The 15,750-nt window shown below is 36.6% G+C and overlaps 2 protein-coding genes and 1 pseudogene across 2 annotated transcripts; 1 reads left to right on the forward strand and 2 right to left on the reverse strand.

The window, feature by feature from the left end:
- Positions 1 to 3,023: 3,023 nt before the first annotated feature.
- Positions 3,024 to 4,256, reverse strand: LOC113773411. The gene is made up of 2 exons (XM_027318058.1): positions 4,004 to 4,256; positions 3,024 to 3,208 (listed from the first exon to the last, which is right to left on the reverse strand). The coding sequence occupies exons 1-2, from the start codon at positions 4,254 to 4,256 to the stop codon at positions 3,024 to 3,026; spliced, it is 438 nt and encodes a 145-aa protein (XP_027173859.1).
- A 1,123-nt stretch (positions 4,257 to 5,379) lies between these two features.
- On the reverse strand, positions 5,380 to 8,126 carry LOC113773420 (annotated as a pseudogene).
- A 3,816-nt stretch (positions 8,127 to 11,942) lies between these two features.
- On the forward strand, positions 11,943 to 15,000 carry LOC113780096 (protein mago nashi homolog). The gene is made up of 3 exons (XM_027325917.1): positions 11,943 to 12,284; positions 12,600 to 12,776; positions 14,508 to 15,000. Exons 1-3 carry the CDS (start codon positions 12,060 to 12,062, stop codon positions 14,565 to 14,567), a joined length of 462 nt encoding a protein of 153 aa, XP_027181718.1. The 5' UTR covers positions 11,943 to 12,059; the 3' UTR covers positions 14,568 to 15,000.
- The last annotated feature ends 750 nt before the right edge of the window (positions 15,001 to 15,750 follow it).

Genomic DNA, 15,750 nt, shown 5'->3' on the forward strand with positions numbered 1-15,750 from the left:
GTTATATTTGAATAAGAAATAATACAATAATCATAATAATGATAATACAATAATATTGGTGTAATAAAACTGCCATTAATTTAAATATTTACTTATAATGCCCAAAGAGCCTAATTACCAATTTTTTCTTCTCGCGCTCAAATATAACATTAACCCGCATGCGAGCTAACCTTGAAATAGAAAAAACACAGAATCCCGCTTGCGGGTTTCAGGAGTATTCGGATATTCTCATATGCACCTATGCAAATCGAACCAACCGGATATCTTATCCGTATCCCATTTTTTTAAATAAAAATCTTATAAATTTGAAAAATAAAATCAAATTTAGATGTATTAGGGTTTTAAAAATATTATATAAGTGATAAAAATTTTATAAATTGTAAAAATAAAATCAAATTTAAATAATTAAATGTTATATTTGCATAAGAAATAATACAATAATCATAATAATGATAATACAATAATATTGGTGTAATAAAACTGCCATTAATTTAAATATTTACTTATAATGCCCAAAGAGCCTAATTACCAATTTTTTCTTCTCGCGCTCAAATATAACATTAACCCGCATGCGAGCTAACCTTGAAATAGAAAAACCACATAATCCCGCTTGCGGGTTTCAACGTTATTCTGCGCTTCGTGTGTTTGCTTTTGTTTTGCTTTTGTCTTTTTTTTTTCGAAATGGAGGGTTGGCGGTGGAGCTTAGTACGAGAGCTCACTGAACTCTAATAGGTTTCTAATTAGGTTTCTAATAAAGACTTCGTTCGATATGTGATATTTCAGCCGAACTTCGAATCCATGGCACTTATTACGCGCTTAAGCCACCTGTCCACATTAGCAATCAAATGGCTTGATATCAAGAATTCCACAAAGGTAAATTACCTAATAACCTTGCAAAATAGGCTATCCATCTTCCTTGAGTTCATATAAAAACATTATCCTAAATACCAAAAAGGACAAGCTTGAATTCCCAATCCCACCTGTGTACATAAATTGTTCTTATTTGATTGAACTTCTTGTCTTGTAACAAATGACTCCACAGACATTTTCTTGCAAAGTACGTAATTTGAAGTCAGGCGTGTAATCTTGCATGACAAGAATAGGTACGTAAAGAATAAGAAAATTCATTATGTAACTTAAACATAAACGGTAGTAATTAACCCCAACTACTTGGGATATATCTGTAATTTTGGCCCTGATGACGTCAGAAAAGGGGCCCAATTTTTTATCAAGGGAGGTAAGTGAAATTTTGAGAACCTCAGGGGATGTCAGTGAAAGTGTCAGAAACCTCAGGGGAGGTTTCTGAAATTATCCCTAAAAAATACTCCATGCTATCATGTCACTAATTCTATCGCATCACCTGACAATTTCCAGGATGCATATGAGGTGCAATTGCCGAGGTGGCTTACTTTCTTTTGCTTTATATTTTTTTTTCTTTTTGGCTTTCCATATGGAATATTTGCAATTTTGTAAGAACTACGGGTCCGTTTGATTCAATGTAAAATATTTTCAACGGAAAATGTCTTTCATGGAAAATTTTATCGAGAAAAAAAATTACCTTCTCCATGTTTTTTCCGGTGTTTGGAAGGAGATGAAAACTACAAATTTTTAGTGGGCTATTGTACAAGTGGTGGGTTTTGTTCTGAATCTTAAGGCTGGTGGGGAGCTTGAATGGGTAGTCTTACGACTTACGAGGCGGACATGGAAAATAACTTCAGTTTATTTATATGGGAAGTCATTTTACACCATCTGATGTAAAATATTTTCGGTAGGAAAAAATTTTCCCAAAGCAATAACCCAACCAAACAATAGAAAATCAGGAAAACATTTTCTGGAAAATATTTTCCTTCCAAACAAACAGACCCTACGGGTCCAAAATTTTCCTCTTCAATCACAGGTCCTGGAATCCCACCAAATACTACGGAAATAAATCAACAAAAAGTGTGCTTGGATTGTAAATTATTTGAGATAAATTTGTGAAAAAAGTACTGTAGCATTTTTTTTTGATATGATGTGTATGAAAAAAAAAGATGATTGAAAAATGATTGAAAAATATAATGATGATACAAGCAAATTAGTGTATGTAAATAAGATGTAAATAAAATGGAATAATTGGCAATCCAAACACACTTATTTGCCAATTAATCGTGCAATCGTTTGTCCATAAGATCAATAGATATTTATCTTTTGTCTATGACTTCATTCACATTAGGTGGAACTTCATTATCAACCTTTTAGAGTGGTGCATAATCTTAAATCTCATTTCGTATATTCTTAACCAAAAAATAAATCGCTAAAAGTAAGTTAATGCCACCTTTGCAACCCATAATAAAGGTATTTTGATAGTTCTTACATTAAACTTTTATTAATTATTATTTTGCATCCGTACTTAAATTTCTTTCACCTGTCACTTTGAGCCAATGGATATTTAATTGCTATTCTCTTCATAGAATTTGAGGCAAATGAAAATCACTCTAGTCTTATTTAATGACATATAATAAACCCACTTAATATAATAGAATTTAAGAGAATTTAATAGATTTTAATAACTCTAGTCTGATTTAATCGAATTTGTGTGTATTTATACAAATTTAGCTCAATAATTAGCACTCACATGGTAATACGATCCAACCGGCAAACTAGAGAGATTTAGGTAGTGAATCGTCATATATATATATATGTATGTATGTATAGAAGTTGTAACTCCAGTGATATTTCCTTGGGTATTTTTGTGCATTCTTTTGGACTTGAAAACGTAGGCGTAACCTACAAAAAATGTATCTGGGCAAGATGCAAGTATGAATTGGCAAAAGGCAGGGCCCAATGAAAGTCCCAAAAAGGCCAACTAAAGAACCACAAACATTTAAATAACTTTTCTCAGATGCTGATCAATGAATATAAATAGCTCGGAAAAACAAGATAGATCAAACCGAAAATTTGGGATGGCGTTTTTTCCAAGAAAATATACTGAGAAATGGTAGGCAAAGAAATTAGTATTTGAAAAAGGCTGAAGAGCATCGTCGTCATGGTGATGCCTTCCCGAAAATAGAAGCTTTGCGAAGGCCATCTTCTTGTTTTGTTGAATCCAGATCTCCCAACTCTACGGGTAAATTTGCCGTTTGAGTACCATCGCTATCTACGTCGCCTTCGATTGTCAATCCTTCGATTTTTGCCGCACCAGAATTACCTTTCGTTTGCAGGTTAATATCTGCCTTGCACACAATGGTTCAGTCAGTGCATTTGCAATCAGAAATTTAGTTTAGTAAACAAAAACAAACGAATTTGTTGTTTGTAAACCACTATTTGGTTCCTGATTTATAGCCAATACTACAATCAGAGGAATGATGCCCCAACCGATAGCTTCTTAGCAAAAGTTGGTCAGTCCTTCTCTAACTAAAAATCTGTTAATTTCCTCTAATCACACAACTTTTTGATATGGAGAATCTTTTGAGACAGGATGCGACTGAATGAGTTCTAATCTACAATTCAATTATAGGAACTCCATATAAACTACTGTAAATTAACTAACTTCCTCTAGAGGAGTTGGCCACCACATGTATCGTGGGCTGAGAAGTCGAGGGTTCAATCAATATGGCACCTTACTTCCAATCAATATGCTATTATATGTAACTTTTTCTAAATTCATACGAATACGTGGTGTACTCGTATGTTATGCACTCGTATGATCCGATGGTGGTTCACTTTTCATCGATTCTCTCGACTCAGTTAGGCCACCCCTAAAGTAGGAGTAAGTTATGCTAGATATGCCGTTACGAAAAAAAATTTACTGTAAATTTACTTCACTGTTTTTTTTTAAACTTTTGCTCGTAAATTACTTAAAAAATAAAGAAGAAACCTAGAATGTAGAGATTGGTAGGGTGAATATTAATTTTTAAAACTAAGTTAATCAGAAGTACATGCTGTCGTTTCTTGCTAACCAAAAATACATGTTATCTTTGTAATTGTTTTTAGCGTCCATGTAAAGAAAGACAGAGGAAACTACCTGGATTGGAGAAAACCCAGAGAATGAATGCACAGAGGAGCAGAACTAAAGGAATGATATGAACCGCATTTTCTGCAAATTTGGCACGGCTTCTCTCTTTCTTAGAGGCCTCGGAGAGTGGTTCATAGACGGGCAACTCATTAGTTTCCAGCGACAGCGCTCTCAGGGCTGTGGACACCTTCGATGACGCAGCCGGCGAAAGGTAGTTGAAGTGATCATCGGTGACTCGGTTAGTGCTTGCTGATCTATACATGTTTTGTTAGTTTATTTCGATTCACAGCAAAGAGACGATTGGAATTTGGAAACAGTACAAAAAAAAAAAAAAAAAAACAAAGGTAGTAGAAGAAGAACAGAACTGAGAGGGAAAGCGATTAGTTGCCGAAATATATGCAAGCGGCTTGGGATTTGGGAGAATCTGTTATATGGTACTGCATATTTATGACCATATATTCTTGCTTGTATTGCCAAATCTTCTGAATTTTAGCAAATTTGTGTAACAATAAGCAAATTGGGGGATTCAGCTTTTACTTTCTTTTGGACCAAATCCAAAGTTGTCCGACTTTTCAGATATCATGGGATTCACTAACCATTTTGATAACTTCATTTGTTACTACTAGTTATTCAAAGAAAATGTTATTTACACTCTCATTTTTGTTATTTACACGCTCGTTATATTTTAATTATATAGTTTCTATTTATTAGACTATATGCTAAAATAAATGGTGGTTTTGGAATCTGCAACAAAACGCTACCCATGATTAAATACTTTTTTGGGATAAACAAGCTGAAATATCCTCCAAGCCTTATAACAAGGACCTTTGAGATGGACAAACAACGAGAACAACACAAAAGTAGAGGATTCGAGGCTTTAAGAGTTGAGTTTTATTTGGTTCAAACCGATTTACGTAATTTTTAATACATTTGGTGTAAACTCCTATGGTTTTAATGTAATAGTAGATTTTACATCAATTAATTATATAAGCTGATAAATTTAAATTTATACATATAAGCTGTAAGAATTAGATTAATGATTTCAACTGAATAGAATTCAATTTGTAAGCCCCATTTCCAAAATTAGACGACATAAATAACAATCCAGTCCTTTTTGAGTTCAAAGGAGGGAAAACTGGAAATTGAACCACAGATATCGTGGGGACGGCAACACGGTAGTCCGTACTCGTTGCTTTCATTGTCCGACAGCAGTCCTATAATGAAAAGCCTGCAGGCCTATCTATTCACCAAAGGTACAGACCGCTATGACTGAAGCATGGAGGAGATTCAGCCGTACATTTTGATACATCACAAAAGGCTTTTGTTTTCAGAGCCCAAAAGAGGGTCCTCGGGGCCAGGAACTTGACAGGGCTTCTACTCCTGGATTATTGATTTGTAATCCTGAGAGCATCGATGAAGTTCTTCCCATCTGCAATGTCATGTTGAGCAAAGAAATCGAGAAAGTGTTTAAAGCTACTGTCCCTGTAACCCTTCCGATGCTGTTCATCAATTAGCTCTTTTGCAGTCTCCACCTTCTCATCCATGCCCAAACTATGAAGACTAGCGATGGAGATTCTGATGGTGTCGCTGCTAAGCGTGACTCTGTGAACCACACTTTTGTACAAGCCATTGCTAAGCACCTCAAGTTGATCGCCGACGTTAACCTGCAAGGCACCGTGAATACATCGGACGGCGGTCCATTTCCCGTCGCGGGAGTCCACAGTTTGTAGGCCAGACGAGCTGTGGAGGACAATGGTTAAGCAAGAGTAGTCAGAAATGGGGGGGGGGGGGGGGGGGGCAATCCCAGTGCCAGACCCTGCTGGGGGCTTGGCATTGGTAATGGTGGGTAACAATTCACCACAATCACCTGCATTCCTTCCTCCATTTTCCTGCTTATATAATCCGGGCCAAGTCCTAGCCCTTCAGTGATTGCCCATGATGGATACTCCTAATTTTTTTGCTTCCCTGGCATATTCGCTCATCTTTTCCCTGTCAGTCAGAAGGCTAAGCAATTAGCATCCATGAATGTTGACCGACAAATGGTCGACATATCATAATTCTCACTAATTCAGTGGTGGAGCCGGAAAAAATCCTCAGTGGAATAAAAGCAACTCTAAAATTTTTTACCTATTCTTTTTCTAATTTTTTAAACAAGAAAAACATTCACTAACAAGTATAAATGATGCATATATTCCATGAAAAATATAAAAAAAAAACTCAAAATTATTAATGCAATAATTATTTTATTTCAAAAAACAAACTAAACTATTTACAATTGCTTAGGACGAGTTTTCATATTTTGATAATGGTTTACAACCTTCTCATTTTAAACTTAACGAAGTATATTTTTCTCAGTGTCCGTAACTAAACAATCATTCATCCACGCGTCTTCCATTCTATTTCGTAACCAATTATTCGTTATATTCATAACTGAAAAAACTCTTTCTACGTTAGCTATAGCAATGGGCAAAATCAAATTTAACTTTAGAAATATATAAATAAATGGATACACAAAACTCCAAAGGACATACTTGAAATTATATCAAAATTCTATGGATACTATCAAAAATTTAAGGAGGACAGTGAAGCCCATGCCCCCAGTTTCCCATCATAGATCCGCCCGGCACTAATTGTAACTAATTAATTAATTTACGGTATCATTTATGACTTAAAATTTATTATTTTATTATTATAAAATACTAGTTGAGTAATACTCTAGCAAGGTGATGCGTGAACAATGATGAAACGCGACGTACTTGGGGGAGGGTTGGGTTGGGTGGTACGGGGGGAGGGAGTGTAAGCGAGAGGTCTCGGGTTCGAGTCCTCCAATAAATAAATAAATAAATAAAAAAAAACGCGACGTACTTACTGGCAGTCATCTAGGTCAGCTATTAGCCAATCGCAGTGGCTGGAATTTGGGAATGAAACTAAAAATCAATCAGGGTACAATAATTTTAAGTGCAGAGCTGCAGTACCTGTAGTCATGACGGGTATCGGGCCATAGCGACAACCAGTCGTCTAGAGGATTTGCGTAGTGTTTGAGAAATGTCCTCCAAAATTGGACCTTATCAACTCCGTCCTTTATGCTCGTGCCGTACCTAACAGGCTTGCGAACGTCATTAGACATGAATTTCACCTTCTCCACCGACGGCAGGTTGAAAAAGGCTGAAGGCGGCTGAAAGCGCTCCATCCAAAACTGACTGAGATATCCCATGGTCGACGATCTTCAAAATTCCGAAACAATAATTTAAAAAAAAATTAATGCATATAGATTATTTTCTCGTTTTCCATGTCGTGATTTTGGATTTCTTGAACTTAGAAAAGCTGATAACCAAAAGCATTTATTTTGACACTTTCTAATTTAAATTCTCTAAAATCAAGTTTTAACGCTCAACAACAAAAGGCAGTCTAATTGTTAAAAGGGTTCACCTATGATTGAAAGATAAGTTGGAGCTTACTATTGATCCTTTTAAATTAAAAAAAAAATTACATGCTTAAAAGTAGTCGAGAACAAAGCCTTAATATTCACGTGCAAATCTATTTTCAGGTGAAGATTTTCAAAATATAGCTAATCAGTGCTAAGATTTTGCCTCCTGGTCAAGACAAAGGTACAACATGGTGGGAAGAAGTGGAACAAAGCTTAAGGGATAAAATTAAACGGGTCTATTATATTAATTGGTGAGACAAGAACATGTACTTGAAAGAAATCTTTTTTTTTTTTTTTTTTTTTGGCTGACGGAGTGGGTGTCCGGATCAATCCTTACAGGACCCGACTAATCCCACTCCGATCCGGGAAAAGAGGTCCCATCCCTCCGAACACGGTAACCAAGGGATTCGAACCCTTGCGGGAGGCTGGACAACGGTTTTAAGGAAGAAACCGTGACCAAACGGCCTTAAGAAAGAAACCATTGTTTCCACGAGCACTTGAAATGTCTTTGATGACCGCAGATCGTCTTGTAGAGTTATTCAAACCATTCAAATCGACCACAGGGATATTTGCAATTTCTGGATGTAAACTAGGCCTGCTCAGGGGTGCAACTTTGTAGCATTGAGGAACATGGCCGAAACCCCCTTTCTCCTGCGGGGTTTTGCCCATTGGAAAAGAGCTGTATTCCTCATGTTTCGCCTCCATCAAGGTCACAAACTTGCTTTTCATTCAGGCTCTCAAAGTTGTCAGCTAAATCAGAGAAATGGAAGATGTTGATCAGCCCACAACTTGTATGGACTCGGGGCACGGACGGAGGTGCAACCGTCCCTGCTAATTTTGGTCATTATCAACACCATGTAATTTTCTTTGTACATCGTGTAACTTTTTTTTCACAGGATGTATTTTCACAACAGATAGTGATGGGTCCCACACTTGACGCGAAAATCGAGTTACATGGTGTAATCTCAGCCGCACAAAATTTTGAGGGCCAATCTTGGCCCTCAATCGTGCAGGGACGGTCATCAGTATGACCGTCCCTGCCCCAAATCCCAACTTGTATGGGTATCTATGATTATGAATTGAAATAAAGCGAATGACAAGTTGAATATGTGCCGCTGAAACATGGATACAACTGCAAATCCAGTGCTACGAATAAGGACCATTAAAAACGTTGTGCTAAATACTACTGTTTTTTTATTCATGTAAACAAAACCCAAAACCCGAAACAAGAATCAAGCGGCTTGCCGGGTTTGGACATTTCTATGCCAAAAAGATCATCTAACTTTAGTTCCATTTGAATTGTTATTTTTTGAAATTTCGTAAAAAAATAGATTGTAACAATTTAATATATAAAATAAAAAATTATTAAAAATATATTTATGAAAAACTTAAAAATTTTCAAAAGAAAATGAATTTCCAAAAAGGTCATATTCCAAAAGCACATTGTGTCGTGGCCTTGTGGGTTATTGCATATAAAGAAATAACGAGTGTGTTTGGATAAGAGATTATTTGAAATAATTACTGTAACATTTTTTGTGATATGATAAAAATAAAAATATATGTTAAAAATTATATTTGTGATATAAGTAAATAATTTTTAGCCATTATTTAATTATTCAAACACACTAGCTGGGTTTCTGGGGGCGCATCACTAAATGCCAAAAAGGTACAATAAATGCCTAAAAGGTTTTACATGCATGATTGTGGGCCCTTTGGCGTCTCTGTCTGTGGTTGTACTAATTAAGTGCGCGCGTCCGCATAGAAGTTTGCGTGTAGCCATATACAGCATGCTGGGTGACAAGGGATGATGGATGATTAGGGATCGATCGAACGGCTTTTTAGGCCCCCGGCTTTGCGGAATCAGGTGCAGCTTCTCGTACTAACCGTACCGGAAACTTTCATGTCGGTCGGATCAATTACAGTTCGACAAAAAAATTTCCCGTACTAACGGACAAACATCTCCTTTTTCGTCCAGACACAAGCCACTACTGTGTTGATGTGTGGTAACCGATTGGACGAGGTTGATCCAATGATTCGATCAAAATTCGTTCATTTTTCATCTTGATTCTCGAAAAGCGGAAGTCCTCGAGGATCAAAGCTTGCCTATTTTAGTTTAGATTCTTACAAGACCACAAATTTATTTGGTCATTATGGGATATACGCATTAATTTTTAACAGAAAGCTAATGAATCTGGAGACACTTGTTAGCTCTTTAGATCGCCTCCGGAAAGCTAGGTGGCAATTCAAGATTACAACCTAACTTCTTAATTTATTTTTTTTTTGGGTCGGAGAATTGGCAAGCTCACTCTAACCAATTTGAAACGCAATTCACATTTCACAAAAATATTTTTTTCATCCTCCACTTTTAAAACGAAACAATTTCATCCTTGACATTTAAAAACTGAAATTCTTACATCCTTAAACCCAAATTTCAATTTGAATCAAACCACCAATCAACCTGATTACAAATTTTGAGAGTGTAATTGGTAGATCATTTGGTTAACTCAACTTGATATTCATGTAAAATTTAATGAACCAAAAAAGAAAAAATAAAAAATTATAACATAAAAAAGAAAGAATAATTTTTCCTACATTATCATTGTATACACTGACGGTTTTATGTACCGCCATATCATTTCAATTTAAATTTAAACACCAAATTTTATATTTATGATACACATCTAAATTCGCAAGCGGATATAGTAACGGTATATGAAAAATTTTACCAAAAAAATCTCACTATTCCAAGATAAAGAATGGCCTTTTATGTTATAATTTTTATTTTGTTGGTTTCATGTGAATATGATGAAATTGACCGAGTGATCTATCAATTCTATTTTCGAAATTTATTACTGGGCTATTGAATGGTTTGATTCAGATTGAAAATTAGGTTCAGAGATGTAATAGTTTTAATTTTTAAATGTCATGAATGAATTTGCTTTATTTTAAAAGTGAGAGACGAAAAGAATATATTTGCGAAATGTGAAGGGTAAAACATGTTATTTTCCCTTTCTTTAATATCAGCAGTGTCTTCACCGATGATTTCCTGGGGAATCTGCCAATCCGGTATAACTACACCGGCGAACAACCCACGAACCTTAGGATAATGGAAGGTACAAGGCTTTACAGACTCGCCTTTAACTCGACAGTTCAACTGATCTTGCAAGACACCGTATGGGTTTAGGAGAGCGTTTCGACATTCTTTGGCTTCTTCGATTTCTGACATCCAATTTAGGGTTCCCAATTGAGTCCCTATTTTTTCCTCCACAAAAGACCAGACACACTAAACCAAGATTTTCCCTTCCCTTCTCTTCAACGATTTAATGAAAACTGAGGTAAACGGTCAGTAAATTGTTGGATAACTTTGTCCCTGTGCTTTGCCACGTGTCATGCTAATTTTAGAAATTAAGAGTCATTACCGACGAAATGGCCACGAATCTATTGATTAAGTTATTTAGTGATCAATTATTGACAAAAAATAATTCGATGGTCAAAACATAATCCTGACAATAGTTTAATGGTGGCTGAGGTTTTTTGCCCTTTGAAATATCTAGCAAGATTAGTTCAACTTGGAGTCTTGGATTGCCAACAGGACAGAGTCAATTAAAGGTTTGCGTTTAAAGTGCGGGGTCATGTGCAGGTGAGCAGAGCTAACTTTGGGCATAATTGAGCCAGATTTCATGGTGCATTGAATTGGGCTACAACACGTCCAACCCACTCAAAGCTCGACCTGATATCATGCACAAACACTTGATTTATATGTAATTGCTGAACCATAGTTACCATACAATAGCAGATTATAATTATACAGCTTACATGCAATTGCCGTACAATACAATAATAGAAACATGTTTTCATACAATGAAAGCGTTATACGGTTCGAATGCATTGATGATTTAGGTCCCGTTTGGAATGCATTTTCCGTCATTTTTCATGAAAAAATTACTATAACGATTTGATGTATGTGAGGAAAAAAGGTAATAAGAAAATGTGTTCACGGAAAATGACAAAATTTTTCTACGAAAAACAGCAATCTAAGCAAGGCCTTAGATTTCCATCTATTTGGTTTGGAACTTATAATGCTCTTATTAAAGAGTGCAATAAGGCCAAGTTCAATTCTCTGGGTAGTAACTAAAGGCTTGGGACAAGTACGACTGAATTTTGTTCGAATTCATGCCGTTGTTATATTATTTGCTATAATTTTTTATATACAGTCACAATATATAGTTTTATCGGCTGACCGAACGTGACATAATTTATAGTGAAATATTTACTAAATTTTATTTGCTTGTATGAACATATTTTTTAATAATTTTTTTATTTTACATACGTCACGTGACATAAAAAATTGCTGTAACTTTTTTTTTTTCTTCCAAAAATTATCCGAGAAATTTCTTGCTCCATGCCACCCTTAGAGTATGTGTACATTTGGCGGGGACAAAACACACTGAAGAATCGAGAAAGCACATAACCACCAACACTTGGAACATTTATAGAAGGCCCACGGCCCAAGCCTAAAAGTGAAGTCTTGCGGTCCTGTACGCCGCTTTCTGAGAAGGGCAGGGGCTGAGAATTAAAAAGAATCGAGAAAAAGCATTAAGGCTAGGAACGAAGAAGAGGAGGTGGAGGAAGAGAGTCATGGCGGAGACAGGGGACGAAAATGCAGGGGAGTTTTACTTGAGGTACTATGTCGGCCACAAGGGTAAATTTGGGCATGAGTTCTTGGAGTTCGAGTTTAGGCCCGACGGCAAGCTCCGGTATGCTAATAATTCCAACTATAAGAACGACACCATGATCCGTAAAGAGGTCTTCGTCACCCCCGCCGTTCTAAAAGAATGCCGTCGCATCGTCGTTGAAAGCGAGGTCCGACCTTTTTCCTTCTTATTCCTTCCTTTAATTTTTTTGGGGGCTTAGTTCTTTAGATGTGTTGTGGTTGCATCCAACAATTACATTATATCTTTGATTTGGATTAATAACCCATAGATGTTGCTTTTTATTTTTATTTTTAAAATTTCTTGACTGGTGAATTTAGTTTCTTCTTAAAATATTAATTTGGGTTTTCTGGGGAAAAACCCTAGCCCTCTTATCATGAAAGGGAATTTCCCCAGGTGGGGAGTTTGGTGTGAGATGTGCTGGAGATTGTTAGACTTACTCAAATAGTTCTTGTTGGTTTGTTAGATAATGAAGGAAGATGACAACAATTGGCCAGAACCAGATCGCGTTGGAAGGCAAGAGCTGGAGATTGTAATGGGGAACGAGCACATATCTTTTACTACTGCTAAGATTGGTTCTCTCGTGGATGTCAATACCAGTAAAGATCCTGAAGGTCTTCGAATCTTCTATTATCTTGTTCAGGTAATGTGTCTACTGCTTTGGCCCCTTAATGTATGTTCATGACACGCTATTCAGTTTACTTTTGTTCCTTGTTCAATTTCCTTGAATTTTATAGTCGTCCTTCTTCTGCAAGAGTAAGGAATTGGAAGATAGTGTTTTGAGGTCATGAGCAATGCGTTTAAGCAGATGGTTGGCACAATAAAATAGAAGTTTAAGGGATACAGTTAAAAGACTTTGGAAAGTAAGGAAATCCTAAAGTTGTCTGATTCTTTCTTAGATCTCTTGAGCTTGTCTATTTGTTGAATCATTTCCCTACTTGAAAGGGAGCTGGCACTCATATTTCACTCGGCATGATTCTTAATGGTTGGTCATTAGTGGCCCCTTTCTGCCTTTTATCTCTCTCTCTCAAACCTGTGGCACAGGTTTGTAACTGTAAGCACGCTTAGTTCTTGGATTGCTATAGAGGAGCTTTCTTAGCACTTTATTGGTTTAGCTTTATGGCGTTGTGTTTGTTTAAGGTGCATTTGGCATGTATTCTATATATGAATAGAATGCGTAGGCCACATGGGAGTATTCCTGCAGAAGGTTAGTAGAATAGTAGGGAATGGGAGGATCCTGCTGCTCTTTCATGGGCAGCTGTTTTTGGAAATGATTGAAGTAGGAAAGATTTATTTTTCTGGAGTCTATTCTCATTTGTTGTACCAATGCTTCGTTGTAAGATTTTTCTGCCATTGCACCATGAGAACTATATTCTTTGCGGCATACTTGTTATTTTGTTAAATTGTTCTTCAACTGTTCCTTTTGAAGAAGAATCTGTTTTAGTTTTTTCACAGGCCATTGATGCATTTAAATAACCTTGCATTTGCACAGTGTTTTTTTTAAAATATTAATTGGGTGAAAATAGAATGGGTATCTGGGCTTATCTTTGAGGATCTGAAGAAAAAGAAACAGGATAACATTAATATAGTTGTGCTTGTCTAAACCAAGGCAGAAACTTTGATGACATGCATTTGTATCCTTTTCCCCCTTACTTTTTATTCCATATTTTTCATTTTCTTGCTTCTTTGGGCTGGGGTTTCAAGGTTGTTGTCTTGCTGATGTTCAAATTTGAAGGGATGGCTAGAATTTGTCATCATATGACACTATATCTATAGTGGGTTGTATAGTTTATATTGCAAGTGTCCACTTGGTTCAGTATCGAATTTTCGGTTTTAGGCGTACATATTGTGCATAGAAAGTTGAAGATGTTTTTATGAAAATTGCGTGCTAGTAATTTGTGTTTTTGGGCTTAGTATAGAGTAGCATTAGTTAGAACTTGGGTTATCTACATCAACAGTTTGGAAGGGCAACTTGGTTAGACTGTCAAATATTTAATCAAAGGGTATTAGCATTAAGTTTTAAGGATCACGTTCGTTTTGGCTTCACCGTGCACTCTCTTTCTTGATGTCAATAGGTACTCCCATTGTTTGACACTTACGGATTTGAAGTTTCTGAAGTACATATCTGTCTGTGTTGTGCTGTTCTCTCTATGTTTCTTGTTACCGATCTGATGAATGGCTGAATAGATGGTTGTGATTGCAACATCATTGATTCCTCCATTATCATGCTTATTCTTAAAGCTTCCTACAATCAGAACCATGATACCCTCTCGCTGTTCAAACTGCTAGGTTTTTTGATAGAATTGAGCGTGAATACTGCTTTTTGACTCTCGGTTCTCTGAGAATATCTGTTTGTTCTGTCATGTAATCGCAGGATTTGAAGTGTTTCGTGTTTTCTCTTATCTCACTCCACTTCAAGATCAAACCCATTTGAGTGTCAGCCATATCACCCCCTGGAACAGAAGGAAAGCCATGTGTTTTGAAGTTGCTTGGTCTGTTGTCCTTTGCCTTGATAAGTTCGTTATATATTTAAACTTATAAATAGCGTTGATTTGGGTGATTGTTCGAGTAGATGAAGTTTGTGATATGCTAGTTGTGTAATTGAAGATCTATTCCTTTTGCTCTTGATAAGCCCTCTTTTCCGCATTAATCAGTGGATCTTCAGGCTTGAGCCTAGGCTGACTCGCATCTGATCAGCCCCTCCTTCCTGTTTCTAATTTAAGACGTGATTATTGCATCTCGGAGGTGGTGTAGGTATTGTGTTAGTTTTAAAGGGTGAATTGTGTAACGCAAAACAAATCTAGTGATGCAGATATTTGTCTTTTCTTATTTCCGGTCAGCATGTTCTGTCGGTCTGAGTTTGTGCACAATCTTCTAATTTGCTGGTTGTTACTACGATGCTATGTTTCTCAAAGTGAGACAAAGTCCCAATCGAGTAGCGCAGGGACTCAAAATGTGAGAGTTGTTCTGTTTGCCTCATATTCGTTTAGCAGTTGATTTTTCAATTTGGCTTGGGTTGGAATACTGGATTTTATTATTATTATTATATAACGGCAATATGATAACTTGGTCTTACGAGAGTTCAAATTCAAAGCTGGGCAAGAACCCATATTTGCATTGAACTTCATCCTCCTCCCGTTCTTGAGGTGCCCAAGCCTTGACGATGCTTCCTGTCCAGGCCGCAGCCATTGATCGAAGTGGAACAATACAGCAGCACTTCATCGTCATCAGATCAGATGACGATCTCAAAGATGAATCTTGGTACTCATAATGATTTTAATCCCCACTCAGTATATTTAACCGACTCTTTGTTCACCGACTGGATTTCAGCAATGATAATCATGTTTGTCATGAGCATGAGCAGTAAGTACTCAAGTCCAAGGAACTCCCCTTCCCTCGTGTCCCCACTTTGCCCCTGAAGGGCTCCAGTAAGTAATTTCAGGACTGCCAAGTTTTCTAGCTAGTCATCCAATAGCTGAAATAATACAAGTCCAGGGGAAAGCGAAGATTTGATGGTCAATTTCTTCAGATTCCGGGGGCGATTGAGTCTAGCAACATGAATTATCTACTCTGGACTCTAGACGAATTAAAAGCATCCCATGATTCCGATATATGTG

Source organism: Coffea eugenioides, chromosome 1 (genome assembly GCF_003713205.1).
Source record: "Coffea eugenioides isolate CCC68of chromosome 1, Ceug_1.0, whole genome shotgun sequence".
NCBI classification, from domain to species: Eukaryota; Viridiplantae; Streptophyta; class Magnoliopsida; order Gentianales; family Rubiaceae; genus Coffea; species Coffea eugenioides.